The 23169-nt window shown below is 32.7% G+C and overlaps 1 protein-coding gene and 1 pseudogene across 1 annotated transcript; both read left to right on the forward strand.

The window, feature by feature from the left end:
- The first annotated feature begins 1567 nt into the window (after positions 1-1567).
- Positions 1568-9748, forward strand: LOC134253471 (uncharacterized; annotated as a pseudogene).
- A 6920-nt stretch (positions 9749-16668) lies between these two features.
- Positions 16669-22782, forward strand: LOC134253473 (von Willebrand factor A domain-containing protein 5A-like). The gene is made up of 12 exons (XM_062735993.1): positions 16669-16729; positions 17164-17366; positions 17871-18096; positions 18411-18610; positions 18741-18852; positions 19117-19221; positions 19393-19516; positions 19753-19891; positions 20090-20166; positions 21755-21869; positions 22225-22392; positions 22567-22782. Exons 1-12 carry the CDS (start codon positions 16669-16671, stop codon positions 22780-22782), a joined length of 1746 nt encoding a protein of 581 aa, XP_062591977.1.
- The last annotated feature ends 387 nt before the right edge of the window (positions 22783-23169 follow it).

The following is a 23169-nucleotide window of genomic DNA, read 5'->3' on the forward strand; positions in this document are numbered from 1 at the left end:
GGGCGGAGTTAAATCCAAGTAGCAAAGAAATACAATAAATGTATAGTTATTATAAATATACTTTAAGCCGTGTACTATTTATTCCAAGAAACTTCACATTGAGTCTATCACCTATATACTACCGGTATTAGTATTTACAGGTCCTTGCTAAAACTACAGATTAACACCAATGACTGAATATACTTCTTTTTATGGTAAAAGCGTGTCCTGTCTATATATATAGTTGAAAAGCTATATATTAAAGTTTCTTGGTAATTTGCTATAAATAGACAATATGGAGAGGTGCAGTTATACTAGCTCCGCCTACTACAGTTTCAATACACGCACGGGTACTGGAAGTTAATGGAATTATTGAGTATGTGCATGCACAAAAAAGGAAGGGCAGGACACTTTTTTTGAGGCTAGTTCAGGTTTCGGGTATTGTGGATGTTTTTTTGAACGGCCTGACACGATAAATCGTTTCTGTATACTTTACTTACAATGTATATCTTACATGTACTTTGGCTTCACCCAAGGCCTCTTTAAGAATATGGCTGCCCTCTTCCCGACCCAGTCTGAAAATATTGGTCAGTAGGAAGGTGAGAATTTTTTCTGAGAAAATTTCAATTTCAATGCTATTGTTTTAAATTCTATTTTCCAGTACTTTAAAAAAAATTGCTCCTTGAGGTTAAAAATAATTGGGTTGGGCCATTTTCCACAGTCAGTAGGAAGGGCAACCAAACATTTTTTTAAAGGTATAATCCTACTTGAAAAAAAAATAGACACCTCCAAGAGCATAAGAATTCTACAAGACAGCTCTGCTGTTAAAGTACAAAAAACCCAGGAAATTAGCAAGCCAACCAATATCTTTGTTGAAATAATGGGAAAATCAATTCTCTTTTTAATTTCTGTGAAAACTTATAAGTTTAGTGAAAAAGTCTGAAAGAAATGGTATGCTGTTCTGAACAGAATAGGATAATCTAGAAACTGCTCTTAAAGTAAATACATGTACGGTTAAAAAAAATTATAGTGTGTTTAATTCAAATTATGCTTATTACATTAAGACTTTTAAAATGAAAATGTTCTGTACACGTTAAAATGTAATTCCTGAAAATAAAATTTACTTCACTACATTTAATAAATGCATGTTTAAGTGGAAGCAAATTGCTTTAAATTAATATCTGCAGTGCACTTCAAAATAAAATTCTTGAAAGTTTTGACTTATACGACCACTTACTTTTAGTAAAAACTTAAGCGGAGATAATGCACCCTGCATAAAACTAAAAGCAGTATTAAATATCTCTATAATATAAAATGCTCAGTATATTAATCCTGTAGAAATATGATTCAGCTATTCAAAACTTCAACCTTTTCACTGATCATGCAACAAATTTTTATGATAAGATTTTAATGTGATTTCCTCCCTAATTGAAATTGTTTTTTTTTTTTTTACTAAAATCAAATGAAAAAATTTTAACTATGCATGTATTTTGGTTCTGAAAACATACTTCCCGTATCTTCCTTCCTTATAAATAGGAAATATAAAACAAATTTCGGCATCTAGTCACAGCCAGATGACGATAAGAGGATGGATACAGGAGAGGAGTCAAGCACATGCGCCATTTGTTTTGATTCTTTTCTACGTCCTAAAATTCTCTCCTGCCGTCACACCTTCTGCAAGCCGTGTCTCAAGGATTATACAAAGAAAGTGGAGGTGGACGAAATAGTCTGTCCGTTATGTCGACAAAAGCAGATATTGGACTGCCGGGGTTTGGATGGATTGATGGACAACTATTTTGTACCTTGAGGGCACCGGAACTTCCGGTTATTCTTTGTTGTGATATTTGTTACGAGGAGGCAGAGGTCAACCAATGCTCACATTGTATTCTTAAGCTGTGCTATTCCTGCAAATCATCCCACAACCTTGCACTGAAAATGTCGGGTGAAAAAGCTGGATCGGATTTAGATTCCGAGGCGTCCGAGGGGAGTGATTTATCAGAAGATGGCGGAATGATCTCGATACGCTCTTTAGTGCAATCAGATCATTCATAAGAACAAAATTAATTGCAGACTTTGTTTCTGCTTTTAAAGTACCATGTAATACTCTAAATGAGTCAGCCATCGATTTCATGCATTTTTCCTAAATCGGAAGAAACTTGCTTGGTTATTGTGGACCTCGGTCCGGAAATCATTGAATGCACGCTAAACGGAAGGCCGTTCACAAGTAAGTGTTTCAGTGAAGGGATTCGTGGAATAACTAAGTCCTTAGACAATAAAATTTTGTTTTCAAACGTGCATGAAGCAGCCATTTTTCAAATGGTTGACGAAACTCGCATAAAAATCTTTGCAAAATGTTATGAATTTAGGCCTTCGTCCTTATCTGCATTCAAGGACGGAAGAATCGTTTCCGTTGGGTCTGAGAATAACTTTCATCATATTGCTAAACGTTCGGAACACCACGGAGCGTTGCAAATATATGACACTGATGGGAAATTGTTGAGAGAAATAGTGAAAGATGGGAGAGAACTTTTATTCAAACATCCTGTGAGCGTTTCAGTAAATCCTAAAAACGATACAATATGTACAGCAGATGCAAAACTGAACCAAGTACTTGTTATGACAGAAGAAGGATATGTAATTAGAAAGTACAAAGGGACAAATACCGGTAGTGATGATGGACATTTTGGAATACGACTAAGTATCGGCATCTTTATTCCTACGGCCCTGTGTCATGACGAGGAAGGAAATCTCGTGATAGCCAACGTTATTGATGGATCTCTGCACATTCTTCTTCCCAACGGAGATTTCTGTGGTTTTATAGCCACAAGGAATAATAGAAATTTCGGGAATCCTAATAGTCTTTGTTTTGATAGCAAGAATAGGCTCTGGGTTGGTGACCATCGAAACGGAAAAGTAAAAATATTTGAAATTCTGTCTTTTAGAAATAATTTAATCGGTTGTGAACACTAATGAACTTTTTGTATAAAAACTGAGAAAATTGAATATATTGTATTTTCAATTACATAATAAATTACGTCATGCATATTATTTTAAGAAAACATACTACAATGACCTGAATTTAATAACTTACATCGAAACAACTCACCACAGCACAATGTTGTGTACTTGATATCTTTTTATGTGTTTTCTTTACTTGAAATCAATTTTTTGTACATATTTTTATTGGAACTGTTAATAATTGTGATTGAATTTCATTGAGAAAAATAGAAGACCTGAATTATAACTCTGTATCACCACACAGAGACTTAATATATTTAGTCAGTTTTTGTGTTTCCTTTATTGTTTTTTTTTCTTATTTGAATTTTAAAAAATTAAAACATATTCCATAAATCTTTTTGTCTTCCTGTTTTCTGTTGTGTAATCCTATACTGCCGTAAAAGCATCATGTTTTATACGGTAACTTTACTAGTAGTATTTCTAAATCCATGTCGAAGCAGTGGAACTTCGAAATTCATTAAGTTGGGGGAGCATGCTTCACAACATTTTTCAATGATTTTTGGGAGTTGAACTATGTTCAGTATCCCATGGCCATCACGCATTTAACATGCGCAGTAATTTGTGTTGATTATATAGAGCCGAAAGCGAGGCTACTGTGTCGACCGATTTACTCCGATGATGGTCAACAGAAAACATGCATAAACATCCGCCACAAATAGTTTCTGTCATTTCCTCCTGAATTGATCTAATTTTCATAATCTGAAATGTAAGTAAATGTAATGATAAAGTAATTTTATTTTGAATATTAGATTTCGTTCAAAGTAAAACTAAATTATAAAGAACCTCAAAAGTTTTTCGTAATGGAACTCACTTTTAGTGTAGCGTCATACACTCAAAGAGATACGAACGACAACTGTACATACTGACGGCAAGCGGTAAATCTAGTCTTCCCAACGCCCGACGGTCCCGGATTTTTAGCAATTTCTTTTTTACCGGTGCACAAAATTTATTCAAATTTTCAGGAACATTTTCTTGGTTTAAATGAATTCATTAATGCATAAAAACTTTAGTAAACATGCGTATTTATTACTAAATCAGCAGTATCACCTGCTAAAAGCGGTCAATCTAGTACTCTGTTATAAATGTTAAAACCAAAAACGGACACCGATGTTTTCGTAAAATCGCGATTAAAAACAACAAAATGAAGTATATATATATTTTTTTTAGTAAAAGGAAAACCTCATTTACATACCAGATAATTTGTAAACACACAAACTCTTAGATATATACCACTGTTTTTATGTTTGGTCATTAAATATTTGTTTTTAACTTGGTACTGCTTTTTTCTTCACAGTATTAAAAAAGATTAAGTTCTGACGTACTCCATACATAATGTTCGTGTAATTGAAATACACTTGTATTCACAGAGAAGTTTTATATAACAAACCTGTTAGCTCTTAAAAGGATGCTGTGTGAAAATCCACATTTTATCAACATTGATATTATTCCTGCGAAACTGAAATGTTCATAACACATGGGTAAAGGTGCCAAGGAAAAATATATTACAAATTTGAAGACTGTGAGCAGTGAATTATATAAATGATCAACCGCCTCTAATATGAATATAATGGCAGTGTCCATGTTTTGCAATGGGAAACCCAAAATATGTGTAGGATATGAAAAAGTAATAGAAGGTGCACAACGGCAATATGTAATAAAAATTTTATGAACATTTCGTTCAGTGGTGTAAAAGGAGTTGCGGATAAGACAGTATCATGTTGTAAATTTTGCATTTACCCCTCCCCCCCCCCCCCCCCCCAGTAAATTCAAAATTTACATGATAATACCTAAAGCGTAACAAACAGATGGACGGAAATCCCGATTGATAAATACCCTCCCGCTTTTCAAGCAGGGGGTATAAAAAAAAGGACTAATGTCGGCAGACAAGCATTATGGCCCATGCATTTTTTTTGCTATTCAATGTCTCTGAATGTCTTTCTCAAGATTGTTGCAACTCAAAAAATCTGAAACAGTTGTCTGTATTTGAAATAATAATATTGTTCACTCACTTAACCTCCCGACCAAAGATTTTATTTTACACCATGTTCAACTCCCATGAGTGCTTTCAGTACTTTGATTTTTTAATGATATCAGGTTTTTTTTTCAATAAAAATAAACTAAACATCGTTTTCATGCGCTTTGTAAGTTCTTAGATTATATCAATTAATCGAAATAGATATACGTTTTGACTTCAATTTTCTATCGTAAACTTCCCTTTCCTTTACAGTAATATACCTTCATCACCTGCATATGCGGTTTATGTCTCTCAGTTGATTCAATAAGCAAAAACATGCCCTACCTTCGAATAGTTTCTAGAAAGGAGGCAAGCTATTTACAAACAATTTGATGAAACAGGAATATCAACAGTCTTGCTTTACGACATCATTTCGCAATGTTTTTGGTCGATACAATCGTCTTGTCAGCAAGTAAATCTTTCATTACTTGGAATACTGACTATTGTTTTCCAAATAAACTATTAGGTCACTGTTTACACATTTTTTTATTTAATTGTTCGGTCATGACAAGGAACACGCAGTGCATGTCATCGATCAGTGGGAAATGATCAATCCTCCATCCTTTCTCTGATGTTTTTGGAGATCCGTGTTTGCAATGGACTTTGGACTTGAGTATTGTTTGATATCTCTATGCAGGATATTTCACGATCTTTGATTCATTGTTACCTCTACTATCAAGATTATCCCCTACTAATGCAGTTTATGTCAGGTATGGAAAATATCGATGTCATCTTTTTGTTTTGTTTAAATATACATAATAGATGTAAAATGATTTTAAAAAATGTATAAAACATTAATGGATGCCGAAATCACTGATCATATAGTGCTGAACAACAGCACTCCAACATGACAAGAAAGTCTTCCAAAAAGCTATGCCTCTTGAAGTTATTTGATTTTATAATATTGAAAAACTGTTGTTTCTTAGTTTTACTTCTTTAAACATATTTTCAAAATTAAATCAGATTGCAACATTCAAGTAACATTAGTATGTACAACAATACAAATTTGTAAAAAGATCCCGAAATGATTTCCAAAATGTTTTTATTTTTGGTATCTTCAATTTTTACTTAGGATTAAGTAAAAATTCTGTTTAATGATATATTAGAGACAAAAACCTTGAAACAAGTTATTATTGTTTAAAAAAGAAAAGGACATTTAATAGTCATCATAATAATAGCTAAGAAGAAAAATATTCACTTCTTTTCTGTTGGCTCTTTACTCTACATAAGTACATTTCATATCCATATATGCTAAAGATAAATATATCTATTTTCCTAAATGGTTATTAGTATTAAGCATTTTAAAATTAGTACATAACTGCACATTTCTAAATTTTATTTGAAAACACTCACTTTTTGGTTAATATGATTTCTTCTCTTCTGTACGGAAATCTGAATATCAATATTAATATACGGTGACCAGGATGCGTGGTTGTAAAAAAAAAATTGCAGGAAAAATTATCAGTTAAGTGTTCGATGGCTTGTATGTTATATGATTCTCAATTATGTATTTATTAAAATGAAATATATTTTAATTTTTTTTTATAGAAGTTATATTTGAGATAATGACCCAACACGTACTGTTCTGATGGGCAGATAACTCTTCGTATAACAAATATTGACAATGGTTTTAAAATAGATGTAGATTTCCGCGTTAGAAATCGAAAGTAAACAAAAAGTGCTTTTAACATGGGACTGATGCTTCTCTGTAAGTCTTTTGTAGTATTTTGAGTACTTTTTATCATAACATTTCGCCAATAGATTCTGTTGTAGGTACGGTATTAAACATTTGTATATAATTATACCGAAACATGAAAGTGATAAACCAGTTTTATAATTATTTTTTGTTGATAATTGTTATCCCCTATATATAGAAATTGTGTATGCACGGTACTTGTTTTCAGGTTGAACAATCTAATTAAAATTAGATCTTTGATCTGCTCTTCCAGCAATCTAACAGGAGCGGATCAAAGATCTAAATATACCCCCGCTTGAAAAGCGGGAGGGTATATTTTTAATAGGTTTGCAGATTGTATTCTGATTCAGATGAAAAAAAAAATGTTTTACATCAAATTTGCATTCTTTGGATGAAAAAAAAAGATAAAGATAACGATCAGTGATCAATCAAAACGAAATCTATAAACTACATGTATAAATGTGTGAAAAGGGCATAAAACAGAGACCGCGGGTTATTCCAGAGGTGGGATCAGGTGCCTAAAAGGAGTAATCTTCTTTGGTGTCCGTCACACCCATCGTGAGTCCTATGCATGTGTTGATCCCGTGAACGGAACATTCTGTAGTCACATTTTAAATTGGAATTAACACAATGGCCGAATAGTATGGCACAAGTCGGCTTAAATGCAACCATATCATTGGTTACATTTCAGTGCTCTGAGTCTCAAAGTCAGAGGATTAATTTTACGAAATAGCCGACTTTAATCGAGGTTGTTGAAATCCACAGTTTAAAAGTTGATCGCACTCGGGGCATGTTTATGAGTTACGAAACATTTGGGAAATGTAAACACAATATATGCAGATAGTTAATAGATACTGTATTATCATTATAATATACATGAAAATAAGTTGGGGTGGGGTGGAAAAGTTTGTCAACTTGTTTATCATACAATTTAGTCGTTAGATGATCCTCATACTAATAGTCCGACTCTATATTCAGTAAAAAATCCAAAAATATATTAGGCAGATGTGACAAATTCTGTGGTGTCTTCTTTTTTGAGTTCACAGGAATATTATCAATCGACATATAAAATAATTAACCATTGGTAATACGTCTTTGGTATATTATCTAAGTGTCGAGTTGAGGCCCTCGGCAGATGTTTTCTTCTTTTCGTGTAGACATTTATGAATAAATTGTGCTTCATAAATAGGAGTATAGAAATGTCATCTAATCTTTATTTCATCTTTAAAAGACTGAGTTATTTTAATATTTGATAAACAATGAATAAGAATCTTCCTATACATGTACCGATATTTCATTATATAACCACCATAGATTATTATTTTTATTATAATACGCAAATGCACCTTTTCTTTACTTTGAAGGAAACTGAAGTATCAAGTCAGTATCATTTGAAAAGCCAGTATGGCGGAGTCAGAAGAACTTGATGAAGAAGACAGAGTATGTTCTATATGCTGGGAGGAGTTCAAAACCCCTAAAATGCTGAGGTGTGGACACACATTCTGTAAGCCCTGTCTTAAAGGTTATTTGAAGAAATCCGAAGATACAGACATAACATGTCCTCTTTGTAGACAAAAACAGCCACTCGTCAATCACGATTTGAATCATTTGATAGATAATTATTTTGTGACTCCCAAACCCCCTGAACCAGCAGAGAAGCTTTGTTGCAGTATATGTTTCGAAGAGACGGAATTAAAACCGTGTTCACATTGTACTTTAAAGTTATGTCCACTCTGTAAAGCATCCCATAGACTGGCATTAAAGCTATCCGACGATAAATACGACCTCAGCTCCGATTCCGGATCTGACATCATGGCAGATGAATCTGATGACGCAGATATCTCTGACGAAGGTAACCTTCCCTTCCATTTAGCTTTATCGGGACAAATGATCAAAACAAAATTCAATGCTTCTCTGGTGTCCTCCTTTCAGATAATTTCAATGGTGTCACTTCCAGAGGAAGGACAGCAAAACTTCGTGAGTACTATTCATCCAGTTGAAAATGGATTGTGTGAAATAGTCACAAACCTCGGACCGGAATGTATTCTTTACGATAGTACAGGTGAAGAACTGCAGAGGGAATTCTTTGATAATGGGATAACAGATATCGTTGACATCGAAGTCGATAAAAAAGTGATCTCCAATTTTCACTTGAGTATGCTATTGGAAATTGTAAAAGGGAAAGGTGCCCAGTTATTTTCACGAACAGGAAACGTACAGCCAACTGCAGTGGGTAGGTTAGACGACGGTCAGATAGTGTGTGTTGGTCAAGGTAGGAGACAAAACGAGAATTTCAAAAGCATGATGGAATCGAAAGAAAGAAGTGGAGGCGCGCTGCAATTTTATGACAAATATGGAAAGCTTCTGAAAGAAGTAACTGGAAATTTAAACGATGTGTATTTTAAATTCCCAATCGGAATGTCAATTAATAAATCGAATAACACGATATGTATATCTGATAGAGATATGAATTGTGTTTATATTTTTCGTGAGAATGGTATTTTGTTGAATCGCTATACAGGAGGATCTGTGAGAGGGGGGCCTTTCTTATTCGAACTTAACGTCTTTGCACCTCGTCCCATTTGCCACGATAGTGGGGGGAATATAATCGTCGGTAATAGTGTAGATGGGATAATTCATGTTTTGGATGCAGCTGGACAATTTCTTGGATATGTTGCAACGGTCAATGATGTAGGGCTAGGTAATCCCTCAGCCTTGCGCTTCGATCATGAAAACAGACTCTGGGTAGGCGATCAGAGAGATGGAACGATTAGAATTTTTGAAATTACGAGCTACAACAATTCGCTGACAAATGAATCAATATTACCTAGAGTTCAGTATCAATAGCAAAGATAATTAAGAACTACGATTGAAGTGATCAGTTTCTATAAAATGTTGAACGTTGCTTAAATTTTGTAATACATGTACGTAAATTTAATATCGTGATGTATGAGTTGAAAATGTTTTCTGTGCTACTATTTACAAATGAAGAATGTTAATAATTTAAAACAAGGAAAAACAATTATATACTGTAAATTTTATATTAATTTTTAGTATATTTATATAACTATTCTACAAATTATGAAATAGCGCACGTTATTATATAGATAATTAAAATAGTTTAATAAAAATATATATAAGTTCAATAAGAATATACAAGTTCAACAACCCTATATTCTACAGAATATATTGTTAAAATCTATCCTTTTCCTAAAGATTTATTACATTATGAGAAAGTATCATAGTTTTGATGATAACAAGTTTCTCGGCTTTTCACTGAATCATGTCTGCAATAAAAATGTTTGTGACAATTACTGTAATATATATGTACATTACCCTATGTATATAGTAATGTCGTAGATGTTACGAACTGTTTTGATAATACTGGATTATTAATAAAGTCATATTTCTTGAAAGATGAAAAAGTACAAAATATTTCTATCTCCAGCGAAAATCAATAGGTTTTTAAATAGTTTTTGGAATTTTATTATATTCATAATGAAAAATGTAGACTGGCAATGCACTTCGGGTAAATAAGAATTGTCAGTCTACCGGATTTTCAGCCTCGCTGCACACGAAGAATTTTCACGATGTCACTATAGGTTGGAAGAGGATTTTATGTTTGTGAGTAACTGAATGCGTGTATATTTTTATCTCTATCGATATGATTACTCAAGAAAATTTATCTTTGGTAGATAGCTGTTTATTACAGTGTAATTATAATTTATGCGAATGAAACAGGAAGTCGGAATGAATATTGTAATAGATGCATGTGCGTCAATCTCGTTTATTATTTTTCTTTTACTATAGTACCTCGTTTATTTTTTCTTTTTGTAGTGTTGGAATATATTTTATTATTAGTGCTCAGTCTTTTAAATCAGAAAGAGAAGAGAATTAAGAGATTTCCGATTTTTAAACACTGACACTATCATATTAGGCAATCGATCAAATAGAGCCTTGTTTACTGTTCGAACAACGTAAACAGATCTAAATTGGCGGATCTCAGTAGATTTAAAGAATCACTGTCTAGTTTGTATAGTATGCCAGGGCATCAACGCTAATGGGAAACATGGGATAATTTGCATAACCATGATAACGGGCGAAGCCCGTTATGCGTAAATTATCCCATGTTTCCCACTAGCGCTGATGTCCCTGGCATACTATACAATCTAGACAGTGATTCCTTATATTTCCATTTCATTGTGAAATAAAATTGTAGATTTAGACTTGAAAAATGTAGACATAGACTTATATTACACGAGGACTTCCATGCCAATTTCAATAGTTCTCGCCCACTGACGTCAAACACATTGGCAGCCGCACGAGATTTACATGCATATTTGGCCTCCTTAGCGTCAGACACAGAGACAGATGCGCACGAGATTTGCATGCATTTTAGGCCTCCTTAGCTCCTGCCCTATCGACCTGCCTAATTTACATTCCGGCAGAATTATCAAGAAATAAACTCCGACAACTTTCAAAGAGTTATCACAGAGAAAAAAATTAGAAATGGAAATATTTATATATGTACCGGCTGAATTCGCTTTCACAGCAACCGGGATGTTGGGGATGTCGTAATCTCTAAATATTAATTAATAACCCAGCAGGCATTTCAACGTTGATTCAAAATTTTTGGTTGATTTATGGTTGATTTTTGGTTGCAAATGAAAGTTGAGGCAACGTTGAAGCTTCAACGTTGTTTCAACGTCAAATATCAACATTGAACAAAAGTGAACATTGGTTGAAATTAGGTTGAGATTTGATTGAAATTTTTCTGTTGTACAAACGTTGATATTTGGTTGAAATCACGTTGAATTCATTTAACATTTTGCTGTAAAAACAAATACATTTCAAATTCTAATAAAAAAATTTATTCAAGTTGCGTAATATTTAGATAAGTTGTAATCCAGTATTATGATTGTGAGAGAATTTATTTTACATGTATTTTTAATACAAACACAAATTCAAATTCAATCACTGAATCTCAAAAATCACTGCTTGACAAAATTTATATTCCTAGTGAAAAGTGGGTCACAGTAATCACATCCAGGTCCTTCAAAGTTCGCGTCTGCCTTACACTACTAAGTTCCATAAAGTGGCGGATCCATTGATTTTAATCACGCATATAGTCCCACGAATGAAAGAAATGAACAGGAGAATCCACCCTCTAAAGCAAAAGCCTATTGATAAAAGAAATAAAGATGTTAAAGCCATTTGTTTGATAAAATGTACCTAACACGTTATTTCAAACGATAAAAATAAATATACATGAATGATTAAAAAAAATCAGACAAAGGAATATATTCCGGTACTTGGATTTAATTAACATGATTAAAAGAATTATAGTTGACTTCATGTTAAAATTCGTATGAGTATACTTATAAATAATTATTACTAAAGAAAAATGTTATAGACATACATATACATAGTGTACTTACAAAATGTTGCATTCCTGTGTATAATTTTCACGGGCGAAGAATCTGATGCAATCAAGGCTGACTATACAATCAATTCCCTGCACCACTGGTTGATTTAACCTAACGACGAACTACAATTAATTAAATTGTATAATATATTAGTATACTAGCTTATATTTCATAACCAAATGAATATCAACAAAACACATAATACAAGAACCAAGGTTGTGCATTTCACGCAGATTTCAAATATACATGTACTTATATAACAAGAATTAAATGATGAACAGATACTAAAAAATCTTAATTTCTTACATTCATGAAAAGTAAATAATACTTACTGGGCAGAAATTGATAATCCAGCCTTAATCCTTGTGTATATAACTTGAAAACACATTAAATATGAACAGCAAGGAGAGGCGCACTTCTTGTCCATCAGTTGAATTCAAATTTTGACCTAGATAAGCTGCAAACAGCTATACTCTGCCCAGCAAGAAAATTGCATAACAAGGTTATCCTGACACTGAAACTGACCAAGTAAGCGAGAGGCACTCCTTATCTGATATCTCAAAGGTTTTTGGGGAGTGGATCTTAAGTAATGCAACTTGACCGGGGTTAATTGTCAGTGTGAAAATGCTTATGAGTTTATTTGAATTTTTTTTTATATATTTTGTGAAAAGAAAGATTATTGAATTAATACACATAATAAAAGCACAATCTAATAAAATAAGACTTTTTAGATTCGCTCTGTATACGTATAATCTGCGAAAGAGTATACGGAATAATTATTTTTATTTATTCTATAGTAACATGGAATTACCGTGAGATGTTGGATAAAGATATTATTTATTAAAAGCTTATATTTAACATATCTTATAAATATGTCCAAAAAAATAGCATTCACAATTTATAAAAAAAAAATAACCTTTTTTTGAAACATAATTATAATGAAGTGTTAAATGTAGATGCCATGCTTCATATAAACTCATATTCAAAATTTTATAATGGTACTAGCTATTGGCACAACTCTTTAGAGTGAATCAATTTATAATTAATGTATGCGTTTCATTTATTAAGTATAATTATTATGTATATAATATTTTCTAACAATGCAAACAGCTGTGTGTATATTACGAAAAATCGCACGGATTAGAAGTTAAAGACACCTTTATATTTTGAACTTAAAAACTCAAGTGCTCAATACTCGTTATACCCGTTGTATCAACGTTAATTTTTCCTGACTTTCCTAAAGTTGAAAATATGTTGTATCTTCCACGTTGTTTCAACGTTGAAATCAAGAGACAGTCAACTTTGCATTTTTAAACCTTGTTTTGACTCTACATAATCAGAAAATACTCAACGTTGAAAACATGTTGAATCTTCAACGTTGTTTCAACGTTGAAAATATGTTGCAGCTTCAACGTTGTTTCTACGTTGAAATATTAAAAAACATCAAACGTTGAGAATATGATGCAGCTTCGACGTTGTTTCAACGTTGAAATAACGACGAACATTCAACGTTGAAAATATGTTGCAGCATCAACGTTGTTTCAACGTTGAAATATCGACGAACATTCAACGTTGAAAATATGTTGCAGCTTCAACGTTGTTTCAACGTTGAAAAAAGGTTGAGGATTCAACGTTGAAACCTCAACGTTGAAACAACGTTGAAATATAGTTGATCAACGTTGCAACCTATATTCCACCTCCTTTCAACGTTGAAACAACGTTGCGTGCCTGCTGGGAATACTGAAATTCCCCAAATCATGAATTTCACAAATACAATTTAGAACAACTTTCGTAGATGGAACAAACTGAATTTTTACAAAGAATTTCTTAAGATTAAACAAACTGAATTTAACAAAGAATGGTCCAAAACTGACTCACTAACAAACTCACTCCATCTAATCTTTGACAACTCCTCCCCTTTCGTACTGACCAGCCAATTAAATTAAGGATAGAAAATTGCAAGAACAGGGGGAATCCGTATGACATTAATTTACAACACTGAAATTAGGTAGAGCTAAGCATAACAAATTCAAAGAACATGATCCTAAGATCTAACCATAAAGTTGATAACAATATGAGTAAATGACATTGATATCGTGAGGCAGGAAAGAGATGTCAAGAATTAAATATTGGTAACATGTGCAAAAATGCCTTTCCTAAACATCAAATGAAAACAATTAACTTTCAACTACGGATGTCAAACAAGACCGAAAAGTAATAAACAATTATATAAAAATATATTCATAATTAATAATTTGTCATTTAGAAACCCTTATAACCCATAATCATAACAAAAGTTAGTGCATGGATCAAGTGTAAATTTATGATTTATGTAGCTCTTTTAAAACTATTATAAATATAACTAACGTATTATTTTAAAATAAGCGTAAGTTAACATTAATTTTCGTTAGCTATACACACGTACGTATATAAAAACAAATTGTTTCGTGTATATCGTTAAAAATCTTTGTAATGTTATATAGGTTTTCAGATTTAATGTATAAGGAAAAAAAATACCCGAGGATTTTGGAACTCGTTTCCATTTCTGATAACGTGTAATTAATAAAATGTGCTCAAAACAAAAACATTTTTTGGAAAAAAAAAAAAGATTGCTTGCCCTCTCCTTATCGATGAAGTAAAAAGGAACCGTCTCTCGAAACTTTTTTAACCCCTGATTTTTCATCCTATTAATAACTTAATTTTTCATTAACCCATATTAATATCCCTACCTACAAATCCGTTTTTAAAACCTGAGTCGAGAGAGAGCAGAATCATTTTTTAATATTGCCCTTTTAAATTATTTTTGAAAAAAATAAATTTAGAAAACAGAGCGAGTGAAAAAAAACCCAGTCAAACTACATGTAGAAGGAAATGGTACAGACGCCCTCGAAATCCATAAATACTTTTTGTTTTGTTACTAGATATCCTGAACATACAATAAATTGAACAATAATTTTATTACAGTTCTAAAATATCTTCCCAAAAATCTTCCCTTACCTCAGTTGAGGCTTTCATTGAAAAACTATCAACAGTTAGAACAATAACCGATATCACCAACGGTTAAAACAATAACCAATATCTCCAACGGTTAGAATAATAACCGATATCACCAATGGTTTGAACAATAACCGATATCACCAACGGTAAAAACAATAATCAATAGGGATGGGTATCGCCAAAAATTTCGTATCGCAATATATCACGATTTTCCCCCACAATATCATGATACATGTATTTTAAAAAGCAGTTTTTACAATGGTTTTATATGAAAAGTCATTATTTTTCGAAAAAATATGCTAGAAAAACAAAATTTTACTTCCTTGAAATTTTTATGTATATAAAATCAATAATTATTATGTTTGGACGGTAAGATGCCGTTCTTTTCACTTTTTATAACATTTTTTATACTTTCTGTTATTGTAATTTGAAAGATTGAACAAATACATTGTAAATGAATAATTTCTGGACTTTATAATATGTACCCAAAGACCGGTATTTATGTCTCCGTATCACGATGCATATCACGCAACAAAAAATCGTGATATACCGGTATACCGAATAAAATTGCATATCCCTAACCAACGGTTAGAACAATAACCAATATCACCAACGGTTAAAACAATAACCGATATGTGTTTGACAGTTTCTTTTCAGCATCAACAATTAACAACTAAATCTGAGAAAAAAGCACAATTCTCATACAGTATGACTCCGGTAAATACAGTGTACAGGTACGTACATTCCATAGCATCGGCCTGAGGTACACATATACGTATATTTTGGATTCAGAGATCTATGCACTTTGTAAGTCTATGCCTTAATAAATCAGAACATTTCAGAACCTTACGTTCGTTCAACAGGTACTTTTGGACAGGACCCCCCCTAACAATATTCAACCCCGGGGCATTTTGGACATTTCTTTTCACAAGTTATTTATACATGTATTACACTTATTCATCATGTTTAAAACAGGAAAAAAAACCCGTAAAACCCCCAAAATAATCGCACCACAAAAAAAATGCCCCACTTTAAATTATCTCTCTTATAATGTATAGTACTTACAGGTTATTTTTGTGGAGGGATTATTTTGGGGTTTCTACGATTTTTTCCTATTGTTAACATGTGGAATAAGTGTGATAAATATAATTTGTGAAAAAAGTCCAATAAGCCCCGGGAGTGAATATTGTTGGGAGGGGGTTGGTCCTGTCCACAAGTATCTGTATAAAATATATATGGTATTTGAAGTGTGTTTCAATATTTTTTATCAAACATTTTAGTACCATAATTAGAATGTCGCAATGGAATTGTTAATCTCTCTATATTAATGGAAAAGACAGTATGTTGTTACACTTCTGGACCTCCGGTACAAGTTGGTAAAATGGTTAGGGACCCGAATAGAGCCGACCACAGTGTTCTCCTGAATTTAGGACAAAGTTACAAAAAGATGTTTGCATGTAGAATTGTTGTATTAAGAATCATTTTTATATTTCACTTGATATTTATAAATCATTTTCAGATAACTTACTATAGGTAAAATGGAGAGATTACGACATGGACTCGTCCTGTACAATGAATCTGGGATCCCTGAGGAAACTGGTACGTTAGAAAAAATATATAGTCAAAAAGGTATTTTGTAAATGATTTGAGCGAAGCAGAATTCATGCTGTAATTACTATGCACTTATTTGAATTTTGTAACAATATGTAAATGAAGTTTATCGAAAGGAATGTTTTTGTTAGGTAAAAGAAACCGTCTTTTTTGCGGAATACTATTTGAAAATAATCCATTTTTTTAAAAAAAGAAACATAACTAGGGAAAGCAAATAAATAAGTTGAAGCAGTAAAACTTTGTTTTTTTTTATGTTCTTTAATATTATTATTCAATATTGATATTGTTCAAGCATGCAAAGAAAACAGTCTTCGATTTGAAAATTCTTACATCAGAAAACAAATGGCCTCTTTGTGGATTAGATATTGTTCTTTACAAACTTAGTTTTCCTTATTCTGATAATTTTTTCCCATTTTGGTTAGTTCCTCTACAAAGAATTGACATCAGGGTGACGGTGGTGAATTTCGTTGCCTGTGTAGAATCAGATCTGTATTACATCAACAACTCTACAGAAGCTGTCCAGACAGAGTTCGTGTTCCCAGTGGATGAGGGTTCGGTGGTCTACAGGTTTGAGGCGGAGATCGAAAACAGGACCATAGTAGCCGAGGTTCAGGAGAAATCTCAGGTATGATATACATATATATATGGTCATCAGGTAATCTAGCTGCAATACAATGTTGCCCTCTCCAATATTTTATATTATACTTTCATATAAATTAGTTGAATCTGATTGGTCGAGAAACATGTTAAAAAATACTATTACCCACTGAATAATGAAGCCATGCCCTCCAGCGTAGCAACAGTCAACATTGCTTGACAACGGGTGATATTCCAAAAAATAGCGACTGCACAGAATCTATGCGCGCACGGTTCACTGTTATATGTATTTGTATAAAACATTCGGTACAATATAATAAATATTGCATGTAGTTGAGTGTCACATTGAACATTTTCACCCCTTGAAAACCATTGTCAACCTCAGCTGCTCCTCGGTTGACAATGGTTTTCTTGGGGTGAAAATGTTCAATGTTACAGTCAACTACATGCAATATTTATATAATATTATATACACCCTTCATTTGAAATCAAATTGAAAACATGAAATCATCAACAACACATTTGTTGACAGGCAAAGGAAACATATGAAAATGCTATCGAAAATAATTATGTTGGATTGTACATGGCAATGGACGATGATTATGCTGATGTATTTCGGCTGAAGTTGGGAAATCTTCCCGGAAAGAAGTCTGCCAAGGTAACATTCGCATACGCCAGAGAAATAGACATGGAACCAGATGACATTGGAATATTAACACTACCTACTGTTCTCAATCCCAGATATGTCCCTGACTGTGGTAAGCAAGCATACTATAATTATAGGGATCGTTAAAAATTACAGTTTCATTTTCTATGGGATCATACAGAAAAGTGCCTTGTTTGCAGTTTAAAAGAAATAAATTGTACCACATGTATATTATATAATAATTGATGTTTCTAGGATTAATATGGTGATATTGCCACCTGAGGAATACAATATTTACTGAACCCATAGGGCGAGGTGAACACCATACTTTGAATTTTATACGTTCACCTAGATTTTTTTTTTTACAATTACATTTATATCTTTTGTAATGTATACAACCTTTTCTTTTATTTGAAAAAAAAACAGGAAGCAGCCCATTCCCACCACCTGATGGAGCGACAGGAGGGGAGCTTAAAGTCTTGCCCTCACTCTCTGACAAAGGTATGATGTACATGGAGGACTTTTTCATCAATTTCGATGTTAAAGTCGCTGGAGGAGGGAATAGCTGCATTTCTTCAGAAAAAATAACAATGGACGTCACTGCAGATAGAGTATTAACTTCCGCAGTATGTATGAAAAAAGCCCACTTACTTTACATTAGTTTAATATTATGCGTGATCCATATGAATTTGTAAAGAAAAAACAGTTTTCGGTAAGTACGAATTTTACTATCGAGGTTGTCATAAATTGTTGTAGTACACTGTGTCAAAAAGGCCAGGACTTGGAAAGGACTTCGTTCTAGAGCTGCATTATAAAGGCTTTAATGAACCATGTGCAGTTCTGGAGAAGGGGAAGGAGGATAATGAAAGTAAATTGACTTCTTGTTACAATATTTTTCAGTAGTTTAATTTACTGTTTTGTTCATATTCTGAATTTAATCAATATAATGCCATGTATAGACATGAAAAACATATAGTATGTACTAGTATCCGCAAGTCCATAGGTACTTTTGTATTGCAGCCATTATTATATTTGAATAATTTTGAATAGATAGATGAACTTCTTATTAAAAGATCTATGCATTCGTATTTTTATAAAGTAATTAATAATAAGTGTTTTATTAATATTGCAGGTGGTTTCCTATCGTCGGATGTGTTGATGGTAAATTTTTCTCCCTCGTTTTCCAACTTACAAACCAATGATTCACATGAATTCGTTTTCTTGATTGATCGTTCTGGTAAGTTTATTTTATTATTAATCTTGATACCTCTATCTGTTAAGATGAATGAAAACTTGAAATAGTCATATACGCTGAACTAATCATGAACACAAACAGAAAGCATTACTTCAATCAAAGAAACTGAACATGCCAAAGAGTCCATTTAATGTTCTGGTCTTCTTTTATCAGGTTCTATGTTTTCTCGCATTGAAAAGGCGAAGGAAACACTACTTCTCCTCTTAAAAAGCTTGCCGGTCAACTGTTACTTCAATGTGGTCAGCTTTGGCAGCGATTTCTCACTTCTTTTTCCAACGTAAGCTATAAAGTATTTTTAAATCTTTACCATTGCAGTAGACTTGAGGTGTTTCCTACCCAATCTCTTAGTCAATCGTCATTATTTTTCATGACTTAAAATAATCATCAACTTGTATTTTACTTTAATATAGACTCCAATAAAGGAAACAAAATATGACATGTATAGATGTACATTTCCATTAGCTATATAAATACATTTATGAAGTAAAAGCTTCTAAGGAAATGAAATTATAGGAGCAAACCTTACTCAGAAGAAAGCATGGAGGAAGCAATGGACCTTCAGAGAGAGATGAAAGCTGATATGGGTGGAACGAAGATTTATCAAGCTTTGGTGAAAATTTTCGAAGATAAAGCGACCAAGGATGTCAGACAGGTCAAAGGCACTTTTTAAAAACTTAACCCCTTTCCATAATTTTTTTTTACAAATTGACCATGAATACTTAAATCAAAATTGTCATTAACATAAATGTATAGCTAGCCATCCTTCCAAACTTTTTTTCCTTTTCTTCTTGAGAAGATTTAAGAATTTTTGTCCACGAATATTTTATTTTCTCCTGGATATTCTCTCTAGATGTTTTTGCTGACAGATGGTGAAGTTGGTAACGTTCAAGAGATTGTCAAATTAGTGAGGAGTCAAACGAACACAAGGTTGGGCAATTATCTATTAAAATACACATTATTTCAAGAACAAGGTATGATAATCATTAGGAATGGGTGTCAAAACATTGGTGCACTTTGTATTGCATAAAACACTGTCAAAGGAAGAACAATAATAAAAAGTGCAATAAGAGAGAAAGCTGCTGTTCAATTATTGCAAAAAGAAGCCAAGAGCTCTAAATAATCCTTATATAAGTTTTCTCTTCAGTCGATAAGTTCTATATTACACGAGGTGAGTGCCAAAGAAAATCGCCACCCAGGACATCTTTCCTCTCGGACACAAAATCAACGAGGAGAGATATTTCTTCGGCACTCCAATTCCTTTTCCTGGTACTGTCGATCATTTTCAGGTCGATGTTGCGCAATCGTCTGCTTCTTTCGCTTTTCCCGCACATCGCACTGGTCCATATGATCAATTGTCGGTACCAAAGGAAGGAAAAATCCTACGATCGATTTTCACTGATGTGTCAATCTTACGACCATTTTTATGAATAGCTCGTAACTTTAATCTTAGGATTATCGTAAGTTCATGCTGTAGTTTTATAAAGTTACGATTTTTTGGGAATAGATTTCAGGTTCCAATAGGAGCGACCATCAATAATAGTTCTCATGTTAAAATCGTATAAAGGAAGGTTCAGCAGTTTCTCTATCAGAGATGGTTGAATACCGGTTCCCCAGAGCGAATACTGGTGCCCAGGTAATTTTCTTACGTCTGACAATGCTGCTGCAAATAAGCATAGAATGTTAAGGAAATTTCAAAAGAAGGAACGTTTACAGAACTTAGTCAGCTCCATTTTTGCTAAATCTCTCGGTTATCTTTTTATTCTAGAAACTGAAGGAAAAAACTTAGATTTTACAGGTCTAGGTATGTCATGGAGAATGCTATTCATGATTGTCTTTTGAACATCTTTTAAAACGAGTATGCTGAGATGTTCTGATCATGAGTACAAAAATATTAGATTTGTGTAAAAATTAAACAGGGAATGTCTTGAAGGATTAAAAATGAGAAATTCTTATTTTTTTTCTTAATTTTAAGATAACATTTTGCATTTATTTATTGAAAGACCCTCTGTCATGCATAAAGTAGGAATGCGTCGATGTAGTATAAAAGTCACAAACACTGGCTTATAAATGATTCACTTCAGTTTTTAAGTTGTCTTTCCATCAGTAAATGTGATGAGCCAATTTTATACCTAATGCATATCAACACTGTAGTTCAACGCTAATTTTGGAACAATTAATTCTAATAAAATAAGTGTAGCTTTAGGTCCTACAGATTTCATATTTAACTAGTTAATAGATGTTTTGCAACATCTCATCTCAATTATGTGACTTTGATTTTCTTTACAAAACACATATTAGATACAAGTATATAGAAATAAACTTTGTAATCCGAAAAACTTGTATGTTTTCAAAAATTACAAATCTTATCAGACAATTATATCCTGGGAAATTCTTATTTAAAATTAATTTACAAATTTTCAAATTTGATAATATTGTGGAATAGTTTTAAATATCAGGTAACGAAATATTTCATTTAATATCATGAAATATTAATATAATCAATTTAACTATTCAGGGTATTTACGTTCGGGATTGGTGATGGGTGTTCAACTGCATTGATACGCGATGTAGCTGAGGCAGGTAAAGGAAAGGCTACATTTGTCAGAGACAGTGAAAGACTGCAAAATAAGGTAATAGACGACGGATGTTTTTCATATTAACTGGCTATTATTTACACACTGAATTGTCGATAGATTTTCAATTTTTTCCCCTATACTGAAAAGGAGCAAACGGTGGGTGTGACCGGTTGACAGGGGATGCTTACTCCTCCATAGCACCTGATCCCACCTTTCATGATTTAGAGGTCCGTGTTTGCTCTTTTCCAAAATTGTATTGTTTAATGGACTTTTGAGCTTAAATATTGTTTATCTCCATTAAACATTATTTCATTATGAAATCCATGTACTTTTTTTTTTTAACTTTTCCGTCTTCATTGTTCTACTGTAATTTTTTTTTCCACTTGATTAATTCTAATTTAAATAAAAGGTAATGTCCGTCATGAAAAGCAGTCTCTGTCCAACAATTAAAGACTTGTTCTTAACATGGAGTTTACCAGATGGGTGCTCAATCCTAAATATCCCTAAAGAAGTACCGACTATTTTCCAAGGAGATAGGCTGATTTTGTATGGCATTATTTCAGGAGAAATACCGAAAGTGAGTTTAGTCCATATTCATTGCTTTACTCTTCAAGCTATTAAAATTATATTAAAAAATATAAAAGATGCGTTCGTCTTTGAAAAAAACCAATGTTTTGAAAAAAAAATAAAAAAAAATAATAGTTAAAACTTTTGTCTCTAATAAAGCATGTTTTCATTGTGTAATATATAGGAGACAAACGTTAAAAGTTCGTTGAAACTGTCTGGTAAATCTGGAGAATCGCCCGTGGAATTTGGGATAGAATTTGATCTCGCTTCAGGTGTTGGCAAATATGACGAGGTTTTTCTATTGCACAGACTCGCTGCAAAATCGAGGATTTCAGAGTTTGAAATGGAGGAGAGTGGAGGTATTTATGCATATTTCTGCTTACCAGAGCCGATGACTTAAACTTTGTCCGTTATCCATCCGTCTGTCTGTCTCACAAGTCTTTTTTTTCAAAAATGAAGTATTCTATTAAAAAATTACACATATATATAGGGTTGTTATAAAATCAAAAATGACTCTCAAGATTTTTTTAAATTTTCAAGCAAAAACCACCATATTTAAAAATATGGGAAAAATGCATTTTCTTGAAAAGGCCAGACACCCAGCCAATGCAAGACGAGGGATTTTATGAACGGAATGCGTCTTTAATATGTCGATATACTAGTAATTTTTTTTGCATATATTGGTTTGAAGTAGGCATAAATGGTATAATTAAACAAAAATGTTCATAGCTATAGTTTTACGGCATATAATATTTCAAATAAACATGTACAATTAGATTTTTTTTTC

This window comes from Saccostrea cucullata, unplaced genomic scaffold (genome assembly GCF_032062105.1).
Source record: "Saccostrea cucullata isolate Sc308-1 unplaced genomic scaffold, CSIRO_AGI_Scuc_v1 ctg5376, whole genome shotgun sequence".
NCBI lineage: Eukaryota > Metazoa > Mollusca > Bivalvia > Ostreida > Ostreidae > Saccostrea > Saccostrea cuccullata.